General features: G+C 36.7%; 1 protein-coding gene across 3 annotated transcripts in view; it reads right to left on the bottom strand.

Annotated features, from left to right (window-relative positions):
• The window catches only part of LRRC28 (leucine rich repeat containing 28), a 180,332-nt gene extending 155,354 nt beyond the window's left edge, over window positions 1-24,978 (bottom strand). The window contains exons 1-4 of one of the 3 annotated variants that reach the window (XM_036843625.1): window positions 24,897-24,978; window positions 20,879-20,924; window positions 20,697-20,790; window positions 4,714-4,754 (exon numbers count right to left, since the gene is read on the bottom strand). In XM_036843625.1, the coding sequence (XP_036699520.1) occupies window positions 4,714-4,754; window positions 20,697-20,723 (68 nt within the window). In that variant the 5' untranslated portion in view covers window positions 20,724-20,790; window positions 20,879-20,924; window positions 24,897-24,978. Of the gene's footprint in view, window positions 1-4,713; window positions 4,755-20,696; window positions 20,925-24,697; window positions 24,718-24,896 lie in introns of those variants that run through there. The other 2 variants (XM_036843623.1, XM_036843624.1) reach the window with 2 other exon arrangements.

The raw sequence follows: 24,978 nt of genomic DNA, 5'->3' as shown, positions 1-24,978 counted from the left end.
TGTGGCATCTCAGGCTATTATCCTCAGGCCACACTCTCCCCATCCAACAATGCACTTCTATAAAGAACTTCAGTTGGCCTCAAGCAACTGTCTTCCCACCCTGTGGCCACCTCTGCATTAGCTCTGCCACACTCTCGGGCAATTGCCTCCTCCCCACCAGTCAGACTGCTTCTAATAGATCAGCTCTACATTACCAATACCGTCCTGCAACAGTGAGCTGATATTACAGATCTGCTCTGGCCTAACCAGATGGCAAGGTTCTTCACCACCAGAGCACTGTATGTTTTGTGGCAGCCACATCTTCTTTGAAGAAGTCTAATCTCAGCCTAGGTTTGGGGCTCTCCTAAGTCTTTAGTTCCTTCATTGTCTACTTTCTCTTGGTCCAGATCTACTTTTTTGTACTTACTAATTAATTATGAATACCATGGAGTCCTCTTTTACCTCTTTTAGTAGTTAATAACATTTTACTAGTTAACAATTCTTTATATTAATTTTCCCTGCTTAAATTAGGGGTATGGTTTCTATCTCCTAACTGGACCCTGACTGATATATACATGGTTTATACATACATAGATCTATCTCTCTCACAACACTCACACACATGTAAAACACAGGACAGTAGCACAAAGGATAGGAGCGATGAACTGAAAGTATTGATCTGAGGTTCTTATATTAAATGTGAAGTAGTATATTATGTGAAGGTAGATTATAATAAGTTAAAGAAACATAATATAAACCTTTCAACATTGAAATGGAGTTAATAAATCAATAATGGTAGTAAAATTTAATCCTAAATAACACAAAAATAATTTAAAAGAAGAAAAGTAAAGAGGGAAAAAATAACAAAGAACAACTGGGACAAATAGAAGACAAATTGTTAAGTTGGTGAACTTAAATTCAATCATATCAGTAATCATATTAAACATAAACAGTCTAAACACTCCAGTTAAATGAGCCAGATTGTTAGACTGATCAAAATCAAAGAACCAACTAATGTTGACTTCAAGAAACCCACTTGAGTTATAAAGGCAGAAACAGATAAAATAAAAGAATGCAAGTTCTAATTCCAGTACAGCAGAATAAACTCCTATTGGACCAATCCTCTGGCAACTAAAACACTGAACAACACACACAGACAAAATGGACCTAAGGCACTGCAAGAGTAAACAAAAAAACCAATTCTGAAGGAGAGTCAAAACTTATAAGAAAGAGTGGCACTGGGTGAGTCTGGGTTTCATTTAAAAAAAAAAAAAAAGCATTTAGTCTAAGGAAGGATACAGTTACCACAAAAAAATGGCTAAAATTCCAACAGAAAACTGCAGTCTTGCTAGCCTAAAGGAGGACAGAGTTCAGGGCAACCATGGCCCCTGACAAAGGGAGAATACCAGAAAAAAAAAAAAAGCCAGGGAGGGGAAACCCCAAATCCTATGTATAAACTTTGCCTAAATCAGTGGCTGACTGCAAAACCATTTACGTGTGGAAGAAACTACAACTAAAGATAAAAGAACCAGACTGAGATTTCAGCTGCCTTCCAAGAGGCTGTTTACTGCTTGAGTCAAACCAGGTAAATTAATCACTGAAATATTGGGCTGGCCGGAAAGTTCGTTCGGGTTTTTCCATAAGATGTTATGGAAAAACCCGAACGAACTTTCCGGCCAGCCCAATAAAATCATCAACACTCTTTGATGAAATATAACAGATTCCAGTCTCCAAAACATACGTCCTCATTTGTCAGAATATAATCTAAAATTACTCAATATATGAAAACCCAGAAAAATGTCAACAACAACAATGGATAGCAACCTCAAGAAAAGACAGCAACCTCAGGAGACAGTCAAATACTTTTAAAGGGCTCAAAGAAATAAAAACCATCAAGTTAGAATTCAACAGCCATTGTATAGATAATTCAGTGTGGAGTCTTATGGTGCAATCTTCTTCACCTTCATCTTTGTTTCACCTTTTTGCCTGAAGCCCCCAAGAATTTTTCCTTTAGCCTTAAGGTCTGAAAAAACCTTTGAAAAAATTTCACACCCATTACTAACAAAAAAATCTTGAGAAAATAGGAATTAATAGTGTGGTAAGTAGCGCCTAGAATGGTCCCCAATGATCTCTGCTACCTGGCATTCAGGACCTTGTGTAATAGCCTCCCCTTGAGTGTTCATTAGATCTAGTGGCTTCCTTCTAAAGGACAGATATAATAACAGTGACAGGATGCCACTTCCACGATTAGGTCAGAAAGAGACTATGGCTCCTGTCTTGCATACCCTCTCTTGCTCTTCTGCTTGCTCACTCTGATGGAAATCAGCTGCCATGTTGTGAGCGACATAACAGAGGCTAAGCAGCAAGGAACTAAAGGAGTTCTCTGGCCAACAGCCAGCTAGGAGCTGAGGCCCTCAGTCCAACGAACTGCAAGAAATTGGTTGAATCCTGCCAACAACCACATGAGTGAACACAGAAGAGGATCTTTCTTCAGTTGAGCTTTCAAGTAAGTCAGCAGCCCTGGGCAACAATCTTGATTAGAGACTTGAAAGAGACACTGAAGCAAAGGCACCCAGCTAAGCCAAGCTCAGATTCTGGACCTTCGGAAAATATCAGAGAATAAGTGTTTATTCTTTTAAGCACCCCTACATTTTAAGCAACTACATTTTGGGTAATCTGTTAAGCAGCAATAGATTACTAACACAGATGGATATTTACTGAACACAAAAGAATTGTGTTAACTGTAAAGCCAGCATCTTTCTTAGTGGGGAAAACCTGGAGGTATTCCCACTAAGGTCAGAAAGATGACAAGGATGCCCACTACCTCAAGTACAATTTCACACTGCTCTGGAGAGGGACTAGCCAATGCAATCAGAATAGAGAAAATAATTAAAGATTTGGAAAAGAAGAAATAACACTGTCTGTATTTTCAGACATGAGAGTATACCTGGAAAACTCTGGAGAATCAATGATAAAACTAACTCAAACAATAAAAGATTTCAGGAAGGAGCAAGATATAAAGTTAACATGCAAAAACTCATAGTGCTCCTATATACAAAAAATAGCCTGTTAGAAGATATAACAGATAAGAAAAATCATTTACACAGCAAAAAAATTAAATATTTAGGAACAAACTATTAGAAATGTTCAAAATCTATATGAAGAAAAATATAAAGCACCTATTAAGGACAGAAAAGTAGACCTAAAAAAATGTTAAGTCATCCTTGTTCTTGGAAATACACACTGAAGTATTTAAGGGTAAAGAACCACGATGTATGTAACTTTTCAAAAGCTTCAGAAAAAAAATAAATACACATATAATATGTATAAAGAGAATGAAAGCAAAAACTTGATAAAGCAAATGGGGTAGAACATCACCAAAGATGTTTAAACTGAACCTAATCCAGAGGAAACAATCAGACAAATCCAGACATCTACTTCAAAAAGATATTTTTGGGGGAAAATTGGGATAATTTAAATACGAACTATATATTGGATGATATTATTGAATTAATATTACTTTTCTTAGGCCTAAAAACAATACAATTATGTGCAAAAATGTCTTTATTCTTAGGAGATACATACTAATGTATTTAGGGGTAAAGTATCATAATGTGTGTGAGAGAGGGAGAAAAGGAAGGCGGAGGGAGAGAGCAAGAGTAAAGAGAGGGTAGGAAAGGCAAAGGGAGAAAGGAAATGTGGCAAAATGTTAACTGGTTAAATTTAGGTGAAGACTGAACAACAGTCTTAGGTGATCCTTGAACAACACGGGTCTGAACTACACAAGTCCATTTATACTCTGATTTTTTTTTTCAACAAGTACCTACTACAGTACTACACCATCTGAGGTTGGGTGAGTCCACAGATGTGGAACTGTGGATATGGAGGGCCGACTATAAAGTTATACTTGGATTTTCAACTATGAGGGAGTGGCACCTCTAACCCCCATGATGTTCAAGGATCAATTGTATGGATGCTCATTGTGCTATGCTTTCAACTTTTTTGCTGGTTTGAAATTTTTTAAAATAAAAGGATGGATAAAAAAGAAAACGACAGAGACTCGCGGCTTATAGATGAAGGTGTAAAGTTAGCTTTCCCTACTTTACCTCCTGAAAATCATGCCAAATAATAAAAGGAACAAGAAAAGGTGATGCAAATTCCTCCTTCAACAGAATTAAACAGGTAGAAAGAAAGGGAAATACAAGATATTGAAATTTCTTATCTTCCTTAGTGAATAGATACTTGAAGTTGATGTACTAAAAAACACAGGTGTAAACATTATTTAGTATTATGGAGGTAAATCATCAACAGAACTAAAACAAATGTAGGATGTAAGGAAGGGGGCTTCTACTCTATATTTTAAATCTTTTATACCATCAGACTGTTTATATCAGTATCACATGTAGTAGTAGTAACAATAATAATAATAAATATTCCCAATAACATGGACTACCCAGAAGGATTCTGTGACAAAGATGCTGCACCCAGAAAAAATGTATCTTTCAACACCTTCACTACCCTGAACTGAGATATTTAAAACACAAATTTAAATGGTAAAATACTTTAAAATACTATTGGGTTTAGCAGAACCACAGGTCTACCTACATGAGCACCATGATCATGATACCAAAAAATAATAAATTAATACATTAAAATTGTATTTCCTATTATTTCAAATAACTTAAAATTATGTTCATTCTTGTCTTTTAAAAAAATTTGAATAAGCAGACTCACAGTTCCACAAGGTTTGGAAGCTTCTGAGCAAGGTTTTCTGGCTGAAAATTAAAAACTCAGAATTAAATTTTGTTTTTGAAAAATGTATAAACATTTCTAAATAGCTTAAACACAAAGTACTACCTTTTGAAGGGCTATAAATTTTCAGATAATGTGAAAATAATAAATCAGCAGGTCTGGGTTTATGCTTACATAGACCATACTACAATTTAAATTTATACATTTGAACAGAAACCAGATCTCATACTCCACAATCATGGAAGAAATGAAAATGTTTTTAACAGACACAGACAGAGGGAATAACACTATGTGACGTCGGAGCCAGAGATTGGAGTGATGCAGCTGCAAAGTCAAGGAACACCGCTGGCAACCTCCAGAAGCTCGGAGAAAGGAACAGATTCTTCCTCAGAGCCACAAGAAGAAACCAACCCAGCCAACACCTTGATTTTGAACTTCTGCCCTCCAGAACTGTGAGACAATCAATTTCTGTTATTTTAAGTCACCTAGCCTGTGTAATTTGTTAGAGCAGCCCTAAGAAAATAACACCTACCCCCCGCCAAACCAAAATCCCAAACTGCTCCTCAGGAGGAAGAAACTGAAATCCCAGGGGGCCGACATCAAGACCTAACTAAACTCAGGATAAAAAGAGTAAGCTGGAGCTCAGGTGGTCTAAGGGAGTGTCACATCTGGCCCAAGTTCTAAGTTCGGAGTAGGAGTGTGATGTGGCAGGGATAGGAAACTGGCCATTGGGAGGAGAGGAAGGGAGATGGGTCTAGGTCTCTTACACAGAGTCATAGCCCTGGAAGGACTGGCTATTCCATGAGAAGAATCCTAGAAAAATTCCACTCGTAGACTGAAAGCAGACTTCTCTCTGCTGGAGGCCCTGGGTAGAAGGAAAAGCCTCCTGTAAGTAACTGAAAGTCAGCCTGCATCTCTCACACATGCACATGCACACAGATACACATAAACACAAAGACAGGAGTTGTTAAAACTAAAGGAGCACACTGAGTCAGGAATAATTTTTTTTTATTCTACATTAAAACATACTGTAGAGTTAAGCTAAATATCAGTAACAAAGAATCAGGAATGGCTTTTTAAAAGAAATTATGTCTAACCTGAGGCTTGAAGGACAAATATAAATTATCAGAGGTTGCCATGGAGCGGGGAGGAGGAAAGTTCTGGTTAGCTTTGTAGGCACATGAAGCAACATATGAAAAGACAAAAAGAGAGAGAGGTATGTTTGGGAAATCAAAAATATAATTTTTTCTGCTGTAGCTCCCCAACAGTACTCATGACAAAATCTTATATTTTCAAACAGCTGTTATAAAAACAATTGTGTCAACAGAAAAACAAAAGTTTGGGGGATTATAAAGTTTTAGATTTGTAACAAATAATTTTTCTGACAGAAACTTATAAACAGCGATTATCATTAGGAAAAGGACCAGTGTTGCTATTCGCCATCTACTTTTTTATCATCTGAATCTTTAACAATGAGCATGTATGTCTTTTAAATTAAAAAAATTAAAATTAAATTTTAAAATGTAGTATTTAAATTGCTACATAATTGAGTAACCAATCATATGATACACAATTTAGGTTCTAAACACTCAATAAGAGAAATGCCATTAGTTTGGTATTTCTGGGCCATAGGGTATGAAGGTATATGATTTTGCAGAGAGTATCAAGGAACAGATCACTAAGGGCTTATATTTTATATTGAGGAAAAACTATTTTTAAAAATCTTGAACACAATGGAAATCCACTAGTTTATTTTAATCAAGGAAATAAAACTATTAATTTAATATAGGTATACTGATGTATTTAAATACTTAGCAACAGTATCCCAAGCTACTTACATATATAATATCCTCGCCCTTTTACAATAACCAAATAGCACTGAATATGAATACTGTTATGAAGTCAGTGAAACATTTATTGAGTTCCCACTTTTGATAAAACCACATTTTGTTTTCAAATGCTGAATGCTGTGATTCCCTTTACCCCATGTTTTGACATCAATATCTGCAATGAGGTCCTTCATGAATGGTCTTTCCTTGAAAGTTGCTCTTGGATCTGTCCAAGTCCCCAAAATGTTTCTTCTAGTACTGGTATCTCGTACCAGTACCAGTACTATCTCGTAGTAAGAGGAATATACACTTCCACTTATGGGCATACTTACAAAGCATCCCAGGCAAACTAAAGCACTCTGTGGGTGGTGGAGGGGAGGTAAGAGGCTTAATAGTTGTTCCTCTAAAAAGGAAAGGCTTGTCCAGAAAAGAAGTGGTATTAGACCCTCATCTAGTTTGATCTGCTACAATATCAGTATCATATCTGGCTAACTAAAGGACCCATGGTCATTCTTTCCAGATGCCTACTTGTCTCCCATTTTTCCATGACAGTATCGCCATTTTTCCATGACAAACTAGTTACTTCTTTGAGCTATTTAGCTACACACACAATTAAGCACTGAATAATGTTCCTGCTGCCATTAGTGCATCACTATGTCTTTATTAGCAAGTACCCTGTGTTTTAATTTAAAAATAAGCACACCAACCTTGAGAAAATTGCAGTTCATTAGAATACTGGGTTTTAAAAAACCCCAAAAGCCTGGTAAATAATCAGCCTGCTGCAAAGGCTGTGGCTGACACCTACTGGTGTTCTCTAATACACTCTCTGCTTTCTAGTGGCACATTTTAGAAATGTAACTGAATAATATAAGAGAAATATTATACATTTTAAGTTTTCTATTTCCATAGTTTATGAAAAGTGGGTAAGAGACTGGACAACTATATAGTTAACATCAACATTTTTGTTACTCTGCGGGTAACTAAGCTCTAATGCTGGATTACAGATGCCACACAAACTAGTTTATCTTGATCTATAGGATTTAGTCTATTAAGTTTTAAAATGTTTTTAAATTTTAAAATCCTGATAGACAAAAGTAATAACCTTAAAGTGCCTTGCAAAACTGTTATTACTAATATTTCCTTCTTTTTCACAATTTTGACATACAAAAGTTTTACTAAACAACTTGTACCCAAATTCCTTGAGTATGAGTACTTCCTACTAAACTACTTAAAAATTGTTTTATAAATTAAGCCAAAATTCTCTTCATTAAATCTCATACTATCACTTAAATGAACAATTTTTTCTTTACAAATAATGTGAACTTCAGCAAGCACAGTTAGTATAAAATTTACCTCAAAATTTGAATCAATGATGCTTTACCATGTCCTTTTACGGAAAACTTTCAACCCCCTTAAATGGGAATGTTTTAAAATTGTGTATCTTGGAACAAATATGTCAAATATGTTGCAAACACATGTTCAATCCTGTTCTCTTGTAGTGACTGTGCACTACTTACTCTCTTTTCTTCTCCTTCTGGGCAGCTGGTAGGATTACACTTCTCTCTTCAAGCTCGACGTGGCTAAGTGACTTGCTTCGGTCAATGGAATTATGTCAAAGTAGAGGCCTTAGAGAGCTTGAGCACGAAAGGTCCACAGTGACCTTTATCAGCTTTCATCCCTGAGTAAAGATACCATGAACCAAAGTCCCCAAGAGATCTGAGAGAGTAGTGCAGCATGAACGAGAAATATTGTGCTGTTACAAACCACTAGGATTCAGGGTTCTGCAAAACCTGCTCCATCCAGCCTCTAACAACACATTTCAAAGAAGTCATGAATTAAGTGCATAGTTTCTACAGCAGTTATAAAAAGTAGAATAAAGTCAGACTTCTACCTCACACCATATACAAAAGTTAACTAAAAATTAACTAAAAACAGATCAATGACTTACAGCTAAGAGCTAAAACCATAAAACTCATAGAAGAAAACATGGGTAAATCTTCACGATCAAGGATTTGGCAATGGATTCATAGATATGAAACCAAAAGCAGGAGCAACAATAGAAAAAATGGATAAACTGGACTTCATCAAAATTTAAAATTTTTGTGCATAAAGGGACATTTCAAGAAAGTGAAAAGGCAACATATAGGAGAAAATATCTGCAAATCATATATCCAATAGGGGTCTAGCATTCAGAATATATAAAGAACACTTACTACTCAACCACAAAAAACAAACAACCCAATTGAAAACAGGCAAAGGATTTGAAAAGACATTCTTTAAAGAAGATATGCAAATGGTCAAAAAGCACATGAAAAGACACCCAAATTCATTAGCATTAGGGAAATGCAAATCAAAACCACAACGAGGTACCACTTCAAAACCACTAGGATAGCCATAATTTGTTAAAAATGTAAAATAACAACTACTGACAAGGATGTGGAGAAATTGGAACCCTTGTACATTGCTGGCAGTAATGTAAAATGGTTCAGCCACCGTAGAAAACAGTTTGGCTGTTCCTCAAAAAGTTAAACATAGAATTGCCATAAGACTCCATAATTCCACTCATATATATATACCCAAAATAATTAAAAACAGGTACTTAAACATGTACATGTACACCCATGCTCATAGCAGCACTGTTCATAATAACCATAAGGTGGGAACAGCCCAAATGTCCATCAATGGATTAACAGATAAACAAATTATAGTATACACATACAGTGGCATCTAAGTCATAAGAAGGAATGAAGGAATGATACATGCTACCACTTGGATGAACCTTGAGAACATTCTGCTAAGTGAAAAGAAGCCCTACACAAAAGGTGACATATTGAATGATCCCATTTATATGAAATATCCAAAATAGATAAATCCAGAGAGATAGAACACAGATTGCTGGTTGCAGGGCTGGGGTGTGGAGGGGAGTGGGGAGAAACTGCTTAATGGATAAGGGGTTTTCCTTTGGAGTCATGGATATGTTTGGAGCTAGAAAGAGGCGGTGGTTGTGCAACACTGTGAATATACTAAATGTTACTTAATTTTTCACTTTAAAATGGTTAATTTTACATTGTGTCAATTTCACCTCAATAAATTATTTTTAATTTTAATAAAGTTAATAAAGTTTTGGTACTGAAGGCAAAAAGTACTTCATTCAAAAACCACCACAACATATTCAACAAGCTTTCTAGTTGGATTAATAATTTGGTGACACTGCTTCTGGGCAAGCATACAGCAAGGGTTAAATACCATGTGGCTATATGAGAACAACTAAGGTAAACTTCTTTTACTACCAGGAATATTATTTCATTCCTCCTCAAGTATTTCTCCCTCTTTTATATATGTTTTAAAGCAGGATCTCTCAGCAGGAAAGTCAGAAGCTCTGGCAGGCTAACGGGAACAGAGAGAAATGAGCAGCACCACCTTTCCTTGTCCACAATAGCAGAAAGGCCCTCCACAGTCCTACTCACCACTTGCTCCCCAATGTCCCTTACCATTTACCCTCTTGTCTCTTGGCTCACTTCCCATTAACTACTCATTTTCCTCTTTTAAAATTTCTCTCCAAATAAACATTAAGCAGACCAAAAAAGCATGAGCCTGTCTTAAACTCTTGTCATATTTCCTTGGTGTTTCCAGGAGATAGAAAAATACAGCAGATTCTCAATATCTGCATCTACCATCATCAAAATCTCCGACGGTTAAACTCCTTTCTTCTGAAACGAGTGACACAAAGGAATGTTATTAACTATGGTTTTCATTTGAATTATCCTAGAAAGCCTGACACACATTTTGGGAGGAGAGGGATGAGGGGAGGTGCTAGGGAGAGGGAGAAGGGGCAATAAGAAATGTGCTTAAGAGCATTAACAGCTCACTAACCCCTCCTAACAAGGGCTGTGCAATCACTGTCAGGTCAAGGACCACTAGAAGTTACCACTGACATCCTGTTTCCCAGCAAAAATGTAATGACTACACTGGGCAAATAATGAGTAATCTATTCATAAGCAATACAAAAAGATAATCCCAAACATGTCAGTGTTTTATGGGAAAATGCAAATTTTGATTATTTGGATATGAAAGCATAGCATCTTTAGGGTTTTTTGTTTATTTTCATGGTTCTAAAAGAAAAACAATGAAAAACCATGGCAAATACCCAAATTTCTTGGAATGCATCCATCAAAATAATCACAGATATTTTATGTCCCAAGTTCATTAAAACAAAAATTTCATTGGAAATTCATTGAATACAAGCATTACAAATATTAAAATAAAGCCATTTCATTTTATTTATTTATTTATTTATTTATGGCTGTGTTGGGTCTTCGTTTCTGTGTGAGGGCTTTCTCCAGTTGCGGCAAGTGGGGGCCATTCTTCATCGCAGTGCGCGGGCCTCTCACTATCGCGGCCTCTCTTGTTGCGGAGCACAGGCTCCAGACGCGCAGGCTCAGTAATTGTGGCTCACGGGCCCAGTCACTCCGTGGCATGTGGGATCTTCCCAGACCGGGGCTCGAACCCGTGTCCCCTGCATTGGCAGGCAGATTCTCAACCACTGCGCCACCAGGGAAGCCCATAAAGCCATTTCAAAAGGGAAGGAAAGGGGGGAAAATTGAGAAAAGGAAACTTTCAAAATATGGACAAGTTCTTTTGTTTCTAAAGTTGTCTTTGAGGAGTCTAAAAAGAATTCTGGGAAAATTTTTCTTTACAATTCTGTAGCATTAACACACAGTGGCAGTTTGACTTTCATGATAAAAATGAGTTGCTACTATCAATTTTAAGGTATTCTTTTTTTTTTCAGTCACGCACACCACTGGTCCGACAGAATTTCTACAATGATGGAAATATTCTCTAGCTACATGACCAATGTAGTGGCCACTAGCCACATGTGGCCATTAAGCACTTAAAATGTAGTTACTGTGACTATGGAATTGAATTTTCAGTATTATTTCGTTTATCAATAATTTAAACATTAGTACCACACATAACTAGTAGCTTTCATGTTAGTGCAAAATTTATATCATTACACTCACTACCAATTTTTCACTTAAAATCAGCTCTTTTAGATATAAAACATAAAAGAACTACTTAACTAACTGCATGAATGATAAAATTTTTAGATTATTTTTCTTCAAAATGATGAAATATTTGTTTGACATTTATAGAGGCTAAAATTATCACCTTAAAAAATATAAATAAATGTTAAGTATCTGCAAAACTGCAAGTGTTTCATTGCCAAAAATGTAAAACAAACTTCAAGACTGATATTTTTTACTTAGCAAAAACTCTTACAGAAAATACACTCAAAATTAAAAAGACTGTACATCTGATACATTTACAAAACTGAAATATGTAGTCGGTCCTGTGTGTGGGTTCCACATCCTCTGATTCAACTAACCACAGATCAAAAATATTCAGGGGAAAAAAATTCCAGAAAGTTCCAAAAAGCAAAACTTGAATTTGCTACACCAGCAACTATTACATAACATTTACATTGTATTCACAACTACTGATATAGCATTTACATTGTATTAGGTATTATAAGCAATCTTATAAGGTGATTTTAAAGTATATAGGAGGACATGCATAGGTTATATGCAAATACCAAGCCATTTTATGTAAGGGACTTGAGCATCCTCTGATTTTGGTATCGGAGAGGGTACTGGAACCAACCCCCCGCAGATACCAAGGGACGACTGTATCTGAATATTTTTCAAAAGAAAACAAACATTAAAAATTACTTAAATTCTTTGTAAAGTATTGGGACTTTCCTGGTGGTCCAGTGGTTAAGAATCCGCCTTCCAATGCAGAGGATGTGGGTTCAATCCCTGGTCGAGGAACTAAGATCCCACATGCCACAGGGCAACTAAGCCCGCACGCCGCAACTACTGAGCCCACGCGCTCTAGAGCCCGCACGCCACAACTAGAGAGCCAGCGTGCCCCAACTACTGAGCCTGTGCACTCTGGAGCCCACATGCCACAATTAGAGAGAAGCCCACACACCGCAACTAGAGAAGCCTGCACACCGCAACGAAAAGATCCCGCATGCCACAATGAAGATCCTGGGTGCCACAACTAAAACCCAACACAGCCAAATTAATAAATAAATATTAAAAAAAAATTTTTTTGTGAAGTATTAATATTAAAAATATTTGTTTAAAAAGGAAAGCTATATAGATATCATAAACAAGGGTTGAAGATTAGATCATCATATGCCCCCACCTACTTTCTATTTTTTTATTTTTAAAAAAACCTATTTAATATGCATACAGTAAGTATGATTTTATAAATGGAATTTTCACAGCAACAAAAATAGACACAAAAAAAGAATACTAAACACTTCTTCCATAAGGCCAGATCAACCATTTAAAAATATACCTACCCTTTATAATTCTATATGCTTATAACATAATTGTTTGTTTTAGGAGGAAACAGTGTTCCAAGCTCAATGTATGATATTTTAAGCACCTTACATACATTTTATCTATTTCTTTCTATCTATTTATCTATCTATCGGGAGAGGGAGAGGGAGAGACAGAGACTGATTCGATGGGGCTAACATTTAAAAATTGGTATCTCAGTGCACAGGTACCTCATTTTTAGTATAGTGAATGCTTGAAAATGAATTTAAATTTGTGGAAACATATACAAAGTAATGGCTTCTGAGTCTTCTGCTTGTACACAGAATCCCTCAAGTGGACAAGGATATGGTCTAGTGTTAGATAAAGATCTGTATCCCTGCCCCTTCCTTCTAAAACCTCCCTCCTAATTCCCCAGGCAAAAACTACAAATCACAAAGAGTGGGTTAAATCATGTTCCCCATATTTCTTTAAGAAAGTATAGAATGATGCATGTTGTAAAAGTATTTCTATCAAAAGTTAGACTCACAGTAAAACTCAGAGGTAAACTTCAAAGAGGTAACTAGGAAAACTCACCTAACATGGAACACCTCATTGCTCCACAGTGGATAAATGTGGTTAAATTTTAACTACATGGTGCTAGGCTAGAAACAGGTCATCAATAAATACCTGCAGAATTAAAAAAGCAAGACTAACTGGACTACAAATTAGAAGACCTGCTTTTTGCTCTAACTGGCCATAAAAATGACTTTAGACACATCTATTAACCTCTTCTAAGCTTACTTACCTCAAAAAAGAAAAACTGCCTAAATCATCTATAAAGTTCCATATAGCTTTGAAATTCTATGATTCAACAGAATAAATTAAAGGTCAGACATTCATTTTCCAAGCTATTTCAAATAGTTTAAGTATTTGACAAGGAGCTACTGTCAATCAACCAGTAACAATGAGGAAAAGTTACTTAAATCTGAAAATTCAGTAGGAAAAACAGCTTTGATTTATAACAACACTCACACTTTTCAGGCACAGGTATATTACTGAGACGGGGTACATTTGTAATGAATGTTTTGCAGGACTATAAGCGTTAAAACATAAACAGAGCATAAGAATGCTTTACCATTTGACATAAGTCGTTTCCACACATTCAATTTAAGAAATAACTAAGATGTTTTTATACAGAGCTAACTCAAGAACAGAGTATTCACAGTGATTATGGAGGCCCTACACCCTAGCAGCAGTGGAAGCTGCAGGGGTCCAACAGATTAGGGAAAAACAAGAAGCCCTTGTGCTGGAATTCAAAATGAACCAATCAAACAGAAACAAAACCATTCCCTCTCCCTACTTCTTCTGGCACACTTGATTGCATGGTGCTTTTTTTTTTTTACCATCTCTTTAACTTATTGTTTTTCCCTTCAGGGTGTTCTGATGTTCATTTGATCCAGATCCTACTCTTACCAAATTCAAAGTGGGTAGAGCGTGTAGCTGTGTGACTTCTCAGTCATCAACCCCTTTCACCCTCAACCCAGCCACCAGTTGCAAGGAGCATAAACGCAGGCATCACCATCATTGTAAATCAAAACGTTTAGACTCACTGATTAATAAAATTTGAGAGCTGGATAAGATCTTAGTGGCACTAAATTCCAATAATCTTATTTTGATTTTTAATTATAAAAATCATATACTGAAAAGAATATAAACCAAACTTAGTAGTAGGACCTTTCCCTTTTACTATAAACACTTAAGTGTAAGGCTCTGTTTATTCCAGCTCCCACCCCCGTTCTTGTGCCCTCCCCTCTTCCACAGCTATAATCACTATTGTTTGATGTATTCTTTTTTTATGCCTTAGTTTATTTGTCTATAAAGTAGGAATAATAGTGCCTACCTCATAGGACTGTCTTGCAGATTAATTAGATTAATACATATAAATCACTTAAAACAGTGCTTGGCACTTAGTAAAGACTCAAATGATGGTAGCTGCTACCAGATTTTAACACACCCCATATTGATGAACACTTAGGTTTTCACAATTTTTCATCATATACAATGTTGTGATGAGTATCCTTGTCCACTTGACTATTTTTTCTGTTGGGTAAATTCCTGCAAGTGAAGATGCTGGTTCAAACATATGCACATGTAAAATTCTGCTAGATATGGTCTAACCGCCCACCAAAAGTAATGAGTCAATTTCCACTCCTTCCAATAGTGTATGAGAGCATCTTCTCCCCATTGTCTTCAACATAGGGCACTGATAATCTTCAACACCAGGTATTAAATCTTTTCTAATTACTAGGTAAGGATGATCAATGTTTTATCACTTCTATTGAAAGTTAAACATTTTTTTGTTTTGACTATCTGTATTCTTTTATGATTTGCCTGTTTATATTTGATGGGGGGAGGTCAGGAAAATTTTCTCCTGGGTCAATAGGAAAGAAATAACATCCTCATCCCCCCACCCCAATTCAGGATTGTGATGGACATACCTCTTCTTCCCTTGAATCTCAGAAGGATATCATTTTTAAGTTCTCTCCTGTTACATAGATTAACTGCTTAATCAGGATCCATCTACTCTTATTGCTCTTAGCCATAAGCCAAACTCCCTTCTTTCACTAAAATTTAGATGCCTCTTTCTTATCCATTCATATTTATAAATAAAATTGTCAACAGGTGAGATGAGAGCTCCATCAGTATTTGGGGAGGTCACTCTTCCATGTCCCCAGGAAGGCCTGCTGCCTACTACACTCATTAAGAGAAGCTGGCAGATCCATTAAGTGATTTTGCTTCCAAGTTGAGTTCTTTTCTTTTCCCCTCCAAGTCGCTTGTGGCCTTTTATTTTATAAATGAAGGAACTGAGATCCAAAGAGGTTAAGCATATAGGACCTTGGTCTATTACTTCCTAGTACTAAGTTGTGCTACCAAACAATAAAACACTCTCTTGTTGGGACTGCAGAACTCAAATGCTTCCACTGCTAATTCCTGCTTCCGTGTTTCATTCCTTCTCTAACTCTTACAAAGACCCCAGCTATTTGCAGGGAGGGGGTGTGGGGATTAGGGTGCAAGGGGACAAGGTAGGCTCTACCTCAGCCCCCTCCAGCCTGCACACTCATATCCTGTCATCATCTGAAACTTCTCCATGACTGATGTCTCTCTCCACAACTATAATATCCCATCCTCCCAGATGGCTTACTCAATCATGCCCAGTATAATAAGTCTTCAACATCAATGGATCCTTTGGACCCTCTCCATTTTCCCTATTCACTCACTCCTTTCTTCCTTTGCCTCCAATCCACCTCAGACTCCATGTCCCATCATTTTAATCACTCTTGCCAAAATCCTAAACCTCCTTAGTCCCTCTATACCTGGCAAAAACCTAAGCCTGCATAAATGCGACATCCCAACTTCTTCATACCTCAGACATCTGAGAACTGCAGGAGAAAACTCCCTAAACAAGCAGATGGTTCCACCATAAACCTAGCCATCAACTGCTTGCTGAATAATGCCAATGATTCTACTACCTTTCTCTAACCAAACTGCTGTGACTCTTCGCAACAATAATTTCAAACCTGCACTCTCCACAAATCTTCACTCCCTAAGCAGCTGGCCTTGCCTGGTAGTCACCAGACAAGAACTCTCTCCCCGACAATCTGAATCTTCCTTTGCACCTATCCTTTCTTTCTCTTGTTAAAGCGGGAAGGGGGATACTATTTCTAAAGTCCTTCCCTCCAATTGTGCTCTGGAGCACATCCTTTCCTACCTTCTTAGGAATCTTGAACTTTTAATTGTTCCTTATTTCTGAATCTTCAACTCCTCTCTAATGGAGATTTCCCATCAGCATTTACACAGGCTCAACTCTTTCCTCTTAGAAAAGAGAAGAGGGGTGAACAGGAAAGAAAAAAGGAGAAAGAAGAAAAAATTCTCCTTTTTTGTCAAGACCCCTCCAGCTATGACCGCTTTTCCATATCAAAACCAAACCTGAAGACCCATCTACCTTGTTATCTATTTTTTCATCTCCTTCTCACCAATTAACCCCTCAAACTTGCATTCTACTCTCCAGAGCTTCTAACATAGTCACCATCATAATCACCATCACTTTGTCACTAAAGTCTTTGGACAAATATTGATCCTAATCTTCTGCCACTGAATCTCAGTTCATATGTTTTTCTTCAGCTTGGGATGTCAAGAAACAAAAATTCCATGAGAGTAAGAATTTGTTCCATGATGTATCTATGTCAGTGCCTTGTAGAGTACTGGATACACAGAAAGTACTCAATAAATACATGTTGAATGAATGAATGATAGTTTTCCTCCCAAGCTCCTGACAAACTCATTCTTCAGGGTGAATGCAAATAGCACTTTCCTTAAAAAATCTTTTACAATCCTGCTACACAGAATTAGATTATATGTCCTACAAATGTTAGACAGTAGCCAGGCACTGGGGATACAGAATTTAACACAGAGTCCCTGCCCTCAAAGACTCTCAGTCTGGAACTGTTATACCTGTACTATAGACCTTATGCTCTTCTACTTTATATTCTTTTATTTATTCATTCAACAACTATGTGGATGCCTATCAAATACAGAACCTGTATCTCCTATTCTCTTATTAACTTCAAACTACCACAAAGATCAGAGACTTAATAATTCTTGAACTGTATTTAAAATAATTATAGAAAAATTCTTTAAATCATTTTCTAAGATAAATGTTAGGAACCAAAATCTTAATGTTTCCTAACTACTTCTTATTCACCTATTAATTATATAACTGGATTCCTATATAAATTGATTCATTATATTTTAAACAGTTTTAAGACTTTTCAGTTATACAAATAAGTGGTAATACTGTATAATGAAATACTGCTAAAAAGTATTTTAAAATATAAAATGTTCCTACCCTTTGACCCAGCAATCCTACTTTTGAGACCTGATCCTAAATACAAGGATGTATATATATTTCTTGGCCTAGAATTTAGTGGAATGAGAATGAAGTGAAGAGAGAAATCTGCAGAGAAATATGTAGAGTATGATTCCCTTTTGTTGTTTAAAAAGGGAAAAAAAATACAGAGTACACAATTACATAAACACAAGCAAAGGAGTGGAAGGACAAAACCAAACTATTAACACTGGTTATTCCAAAGCACAGAATTGGAGGAATAGAAAGAGAAACTACTACTTTCCATATATTTCTTATGTTGGTTGCTATAAGGGCACATATTTTTATATGTAAAATATGAACAGTTTATTCTTTTGTATATAAAAAAGGCTTTTCCCTGTGCTTTATTTTTAATATGGGCATTCTCCAAGTTCTAAGCATCTGACATACAATCATCCTACAAATATAAACCATAGTGCAATACTGAGCAGCTTGAAGGGAAAAAGGAAGGACAGAAGTCAGGCATTAGTGACTCCTCACCAGGAGGCTTCATACAAAGAGGGGAGAAGGGGAATGCTGAGGAGAAGACATTTAAACACAATAAAACAATGTTAATAAGAAATAATAAAACAATGTGGAAATGGAAATAATTGGCAGGTTCCCAAGCTTCTCTTAAAAAAAAAAAAAAAAGGCCAATTAACTCATAATGTGTTTGAGATAGTATATGCTTCCAATAATGTGTTTTTTTCCTTTGGACAGTATTGCAGTTTAAGTCAAATTTTACATACTAAATCTCTATTATTTCTATAGGAAATATACTTTATCAATAACACCAGCAAACATTCTAAAAGCCTGCAGTCACTAGTTTGGAGCACTCAAGGGCAAGTACTGTTTCATCAGCTTTGAAAACCTGTGCAGTATGCCATTCTCAGACTATGCTGGATATAAGTAAGCTGTCTTATACTCAGTATAGTCACGGAATGGTATGCTTGCTACCATTGCCACCATCCCGGTATCTGTATGGCACTTTACAGTTTAAAAAGCTCTTTGATACAAAGGAATCAAATGTTCCAGCTAAGAGAAAGCATTAAAATAAAATATATACACCTACCATTATAAACATATGCAACAATTTAATCTTTAGTGACTAAAAAGGTGGCAAAGCATGAACTTGAAATGTATGCTTGGGAGCCATTATATCAGTTAAAATTGTATAGTAGATACTTAAATATTTTCATAAATAGAAAACTGCAGCCAAGAAACGGCCACAAAACCAAAAGTTTATTGTAACATTTATAAGCAAAGGCCAATTTCTTCTACCCGTGGACTATAACTGATGGTTGAGAAGTAATCCACTCACAACCTTTTCTTTGTACATCAACAACAAACATGAGAAAATGTGGGCTGTAATCCTTGACAAATTATTTCTTACACCACTTCTCCAGAGGGAGGAAAAACACTAGGTAAATACGGTTTCACTTCATGCAATGATGATCTCGCAAAAAGGATTAATATAACTATATACAGATTATTAAAGTTTGAAAAGTGAAAAATCTAATTTAAAAAAATTTAATTAGGCATGCAAAATAATATATACACAAATATGTCAAACACTAAAAATAAAAGATATACTTGCACTTACTTTCAGAGACAACAAAGATAAACAAATTTGATAATGCTTTCTACACATTGTAGGTATTTTGCACAGACTAACTAAAACTTTTCCAGAAAAACACTCCATATATATGAAGCCAGTAAGGCATATTTTCAGATACTCAGATACTTTCAGAGAAGGGAATGAAAAATGGGTCTGTTCACAAAGAAACAACAAGAATGCATAAATCATCTAAAGTGGAAAAGAACTAGAATTCTAAGTGTAAGATTTAAATGAGGTTCAGTGATAATCAGAAAAGGCCACATAAAGCAAAATCCATTTAAAACAGAGACCAAATATCATGATAAACAGTGGGAATAAAAAGTTTGACAGGCACACTCTCTTGAAAAATATTTTAGATTTTTAATCTCATATGTAATAAAATTTAGGTTATAATGATAACTATGTGCTTATTCTTAGAACATAAAAAGAGTGAATCAAATGTTGGCTTTTGTGGCAAAAATTTTTCCAACAAATTGGATGACAGCCCAATTCAAGGTCATCTGATTTTCACAGTGCAATCATAAAGAAGGTTTTTTGGTTTTGGGTTTTTTTCAAAACACTCAAAGGCTACATCAAGCCTCCTAATGCCTGTCTTAATATTTTAATCTTCAAATCATTCCCTTTTTAAATACGTCTAAATCAAAGTCATCCTTGTTGGTCTTTCTCTTCTTTACTTTTTAACTGGTCTGTTGGGTACTGTAACATCCATAAATCATCTAAGAATCTTAACACACAAAGAAAGCACAGGCCCAGAGAGATGCACAGGCTAAGTGAAGAGGGGTTTCTGAATAGGGACTAATTTTTTTTTTATTTTATTGGAGTATAGTTGATTTACAATTTTGTGTTAGTTTCAGGTGTATAGCGAAGTGATTCAGTTGTACATATATTGATACATGTATTCATTCTTCTTCAGATTCTTTTCTTAGATAGCTTATCACAGAATATTGAGTAGAATTCCCTGTGCTATACAGTAGGTCCTTGCTGGTTATCTATCTTATATGTAGTAGTGTGTGGGACTAATTTTATAAGTGGTATATTAGTGAATATTTTGCTTTCCTACACGACTCTTAAAACTTCATAACTGCAAGAACTTGGATAGTGAATTCTCATGTAATGAGAAGCCCCTGTATGTGTACTTTTATTACCTGTTTATACAACAAGAGGGGATATAATCTTGGTCTGAATATCTTAAGATATATAAAATATATCTTGGTCAGGACCACATTATAAATGACTTTTTTTTTTAATGCAACATAATACTGTACCAAGGTTGTAAGGGAGTTCCTTTTCATGTAGAGTCTCTCCAAGTACTGTAGTCCCTCATCTTTTAGTAACTCCAATGGGAAATGCTGCAGATTCCTATAATTTAAGAACAAATTCTTGTGCTTTTCCAGCCTTGCCACAGAGATCGTCTTACAAAGTTCAGATGCCATGACTGAACATATCCCATCAGGCACACTGCAGCACTACATCTTGTCAAAATTGGTCCATTTCTAAAGAGAACAAAAAAATGGGAAATTATGATACTGCTAACAAACGTTGCCAAATAAACCAGTCAGCATATATAGCTATTTGCAGATATTAAAAAGAGAGTTATACATCCATTCCTATATTTTTCTTTTATAAGAAAACTAAATTTTCACACATATTTAGGAGATTAAAATGAATAACTATTTAATAAAAATACTCTCACTATTTAAGCAATATTTACTACTTAGTAGAAATAGTCCTATTTGAAAAAAGTAGTTCTTGAACTTGAGATAGGAATCCCTATCTAAGAGAACAGAGACCAGTTTCATAACATGCAACCAAACAAAGAGCTTAAAAAATTAGACACAGCAAACACATTTCCTTCTTGAACTACCTCATTTTGTCTTTAGCTTAAAACATTTTAAAAATATTTAAATGTGGGCTTCCCTAGTGGCGCAGTGGTTGAGAATCTGCCTGCCAATGCAGGGGACATGGGTTCGAGGTCTGGTCTGGGAAGATCCCACATGCCACGGAGCAACTGGGCCCATGAGCCACAATTACTGAGCCTGCGCGTCTGGAGCCTGTGCCCCACAACAGGATGGGCCGCGATAGTGGGAGGCCCGCGCACCGCGATGAAGAGTGGCCCCCGCTTGCCACAACTAGAGAAAGCCCTCGCACAGAAACGAAGACCCAACACAGCCATAAATTAAATTAATTAATTAATTAATTTTAAAAAAAGATAAAGTCCAAACAAATTTAAAAATATATATATATTTAAATGTATATAATATAAAATATAACTAGACCACTTACAGCTTCATTTTCTTCACTTCTTACTATCTAAATATTGTCCTATATTCTAATATTTTCTTTCTTTTATCTCTTTATTCTCTTTTCTTTCTTTCTTCTTAGCTTTGCAGATGATCAAATTAGCAAAGAAACAGGCCTGGGAACACAGAGTTTTACTTAATTATTTCAATGAAAGAAGAAATACTGCACTAGGAAATAAGAATCCTGTACTTTTCTATTACAATCTTTCTGGGCCTTAGTTGCCTAACATAAAATGGAGACAGCAATTTATTGGTAAGGGCCAGAACCCAGAACAGATTAAATTCCTTTCTAGCTCCAAATTGACAAGGATAGGAAGAGAAATAACATTTCCCATCTTATCAACTAGGCACAGGGCAGAAACAAACTTCACATCACTTACCACAAGAAGAAACAAACTCAGAGATTCAATAATTTGTCCAAGGTCAAACAGCTCATAAGGGAACAAGGATTTTTTTTTCTTGGGCTGGGGAAGGGTGTCCAGTGGATTTCTAAGCCTGAAGTCTTTATACACACAGACTGACAGGATTCCACAGGATACTAAGAAAATGCTAAAACACTAAAAACAAGTTGAGCTTTGTTCAAAGATTCTACTCTGGTTTTCCTGGGCACCCTTTCTCAAACTCTCCAAAGAGAAGTACCTTTCAAAGAAAATGTTTTTTCTTAAGAAAAACTATTTTCACTGGGAATTAATACCAAGTTAGTACAAAATGCAGTATCATAAGCTTTCAATAAGCAGAGTTTTCTAACTTCTTGGTTATTTTCTATTATTTCCAAACTCTTAATTCCCAACTAATAAGAAAGTATTTGCTATTTTATATAAAAGGTCAGAGAATATGGAGTATTCAATTATATCCCCAATGCAACATGAGAGTCCAGTACCTTCCCGTATTTATACTAGTTACTCACTTACCTATTTTTATGAGACATATTACTTGACTTTGAACAAGATACTCAATCTTTCCACATCTTAATTCTCTCCCTGTAAAGCAAGGGGAACTAGGCTAGAAATAACATCGTTGATTGTATTTAGAAAGGGAAGCTTTCTGGGTAATTATTCACTGAAATAGTAAACTAGAAGCCGTTTAGATGTCTCACAAGCATCTCAAACTTAACATATTCAAAAAGAGTTTTTGATATTCATCACCAATCCAAATCTTCCCCAGTCGTTCTAACCACCAGGAAAGCCGGAAGTCATGAATGATTCCTCCACCACCTCCAATCTATCACAAGGCTTATGGTTTACATCTCCAAAATACACCTCAAATCTATCCACATCTCTCCATCTGCCCAAATGGAAAGCCACTGTCATCTCCTGCCTTGCCATATGTATTACTGGTCTCCCTGTGTCCACTCGAGTCACTTTGCAATACATTAATCACTTAGCTGGGAGCCTTTAAAAAAGTAAATCCAACTATGTCTCCCTCTCTTTCTCAGGTAAACTTGCTCCCTAGTCACATGCATTCTAAATAAACCCTTCAAAAGTTTTTTAAGAAAAATTAAACTTACCAAGTATTGAGGGCTCTTCACAATCTGGCCCCACCCACTTCTCCAGCCTGGCAGCACCCTCCCTGGCTTCTCACCAAACTCCTGGGCTTTTCTAGTGTTTGAAAGTGCTAAACTCTTCTTCACACCACTTCCTGCTCTCCTTTAGCCTTTGAAAGCACTGTCCCAACGCCCTTCAGGTTTCAACGTAAAAATCACTTCCCCATCCCAAGCTAAAGTCTTCTCTCTTACTCTTTCTTTGTAGGACTCTTCACAATTTGTAATCTATATATTTATTGGTGTATCTATCTATCGTCAATCTAGCCAAGAGACTGTACCGTAAGCTCCTGAGGGCAGAGACCTTGCTGTTTTCTTCACATTTGTATACCTGCCTCTAGCACAAAGCAGGCCCTCAAACAGCTGATGAACAGCTGACAGTAGGACATGTGAGTAATATTGCAAGGTAGATTTTTTTTCACCTCTGATCTAAGGTCAGCTTGTAGATACTATATGCTGAGTGCGTGCTATGTGCAATAAAGATCTCTCAATCCTTAAAACTCTGCACTGCAATAGACATTATTTAGCCTATTTTATAGATGAGGAAACTGAGTTTCTCAGAAGGTAACTTGCCAGAATACCAACCCAGGTGTTCAACTCCAAAGCCTGTGCACTGCTCTACAAGGCAGACTTTCATGAACTTCAGTGGGGCCTCTGCTTCTTCTTCTTATTATTTAAGCGGTAGGCAAAGCTTATACAAATTTAAGACTACAAAGCAAAACCCACACTCCCTGATGGGAAGATCCAATAAGAGAATACAGTGTAACCTGATGGCTTTCCTTCTAATCCTGCTGAATCCTGATGGGTGGGATTGGTTGCCCTTAAAACGCCATTACACTCTGTTAAAATGCGTCTTGCTAGGAAGGCAGTTTGGGAGATGAAATCTACACAAATGAAATCTGAAAGCTTCCAATAATAAATAATGATAATGGTTTTCCGTATGCATTCACTGGCAATGCACAGCCTTTACCAGGATAATTTTCTTATACATATTCCCTTCACTACCTCTTATCTACAATTAAAAGCAAATGGTATACTTAATATTAGCTGTACACAACTGCACCTGCATAACAGTTTTCTGACAGATAAACACCAATCCACTCCATTATTATTTAAAGCAAACTAACCTTTCCATCTTAAGAAAATTCCACACATTTTAAAACAGGTGTGTTTTAAGGGAAAGGAGTCCCTTAGATTGACTTCCGTACTTAATTCAGTGGAATACCCACTCCAATTTCCTAATATTGTAGATTAATGAATTAAAACACGCACATTAAAAGCATTTGTTAAAGGTTATTTTCTCAGTACTGAAAAGAAAGCTGGCAGAAGTCTTAGGCAAAACACATGCCGTTTTGCCCGAGTTAACGAAACACTCTGGTCGTTAGAGTTTGGAAGCAGTGAGCCCAGTGGCAGGGATTTCACAGACCCCATATCGAGATTCTCCGACCACCGAGGGCGAGGAGGGCCCGGCAGCTGTGGCGACCCGAGGCCCAGACGGGCCCGCTCGGGCCGGGGTCCACTCGCTGCAGCCCGGACGCTTCTGCCAGACCCAGCCTCAGGGCCGGGGGTCGGACCAGAGGCCCTTGCTACGTGAGCCACCCGGAACGGCAAAGTGCTACACTCACCTCGACCAGCGAAGCCAGCGCTCCCGGGCGCAGGGGCGCTGGACGGCAAGCCGGGACTCGGCGGGCGGGGCGGGGCGGGGCG

The sequence above is a fragment of the Balaenoptera musculus genome, chromosome 2, assembly GCF_009873245.2.
Source record: "Balaenoptera musculus isolate JJ_BM4_2016_0621 chromosome 2, mBalMus1.pri.v3, whole genome shotgun sequence".
Taxonomy (NCBI): Eukaryota; Metazoa; Chordata; class Mammalia; order Artiodactyla; family Balaenopteridae; genus Balaenoptera; species Balaenoptera musculus.
Note: the sequence above shows the minus strand (reverse complement) of the source record. Positions and strands in the feature narration are given on the sequence as shown.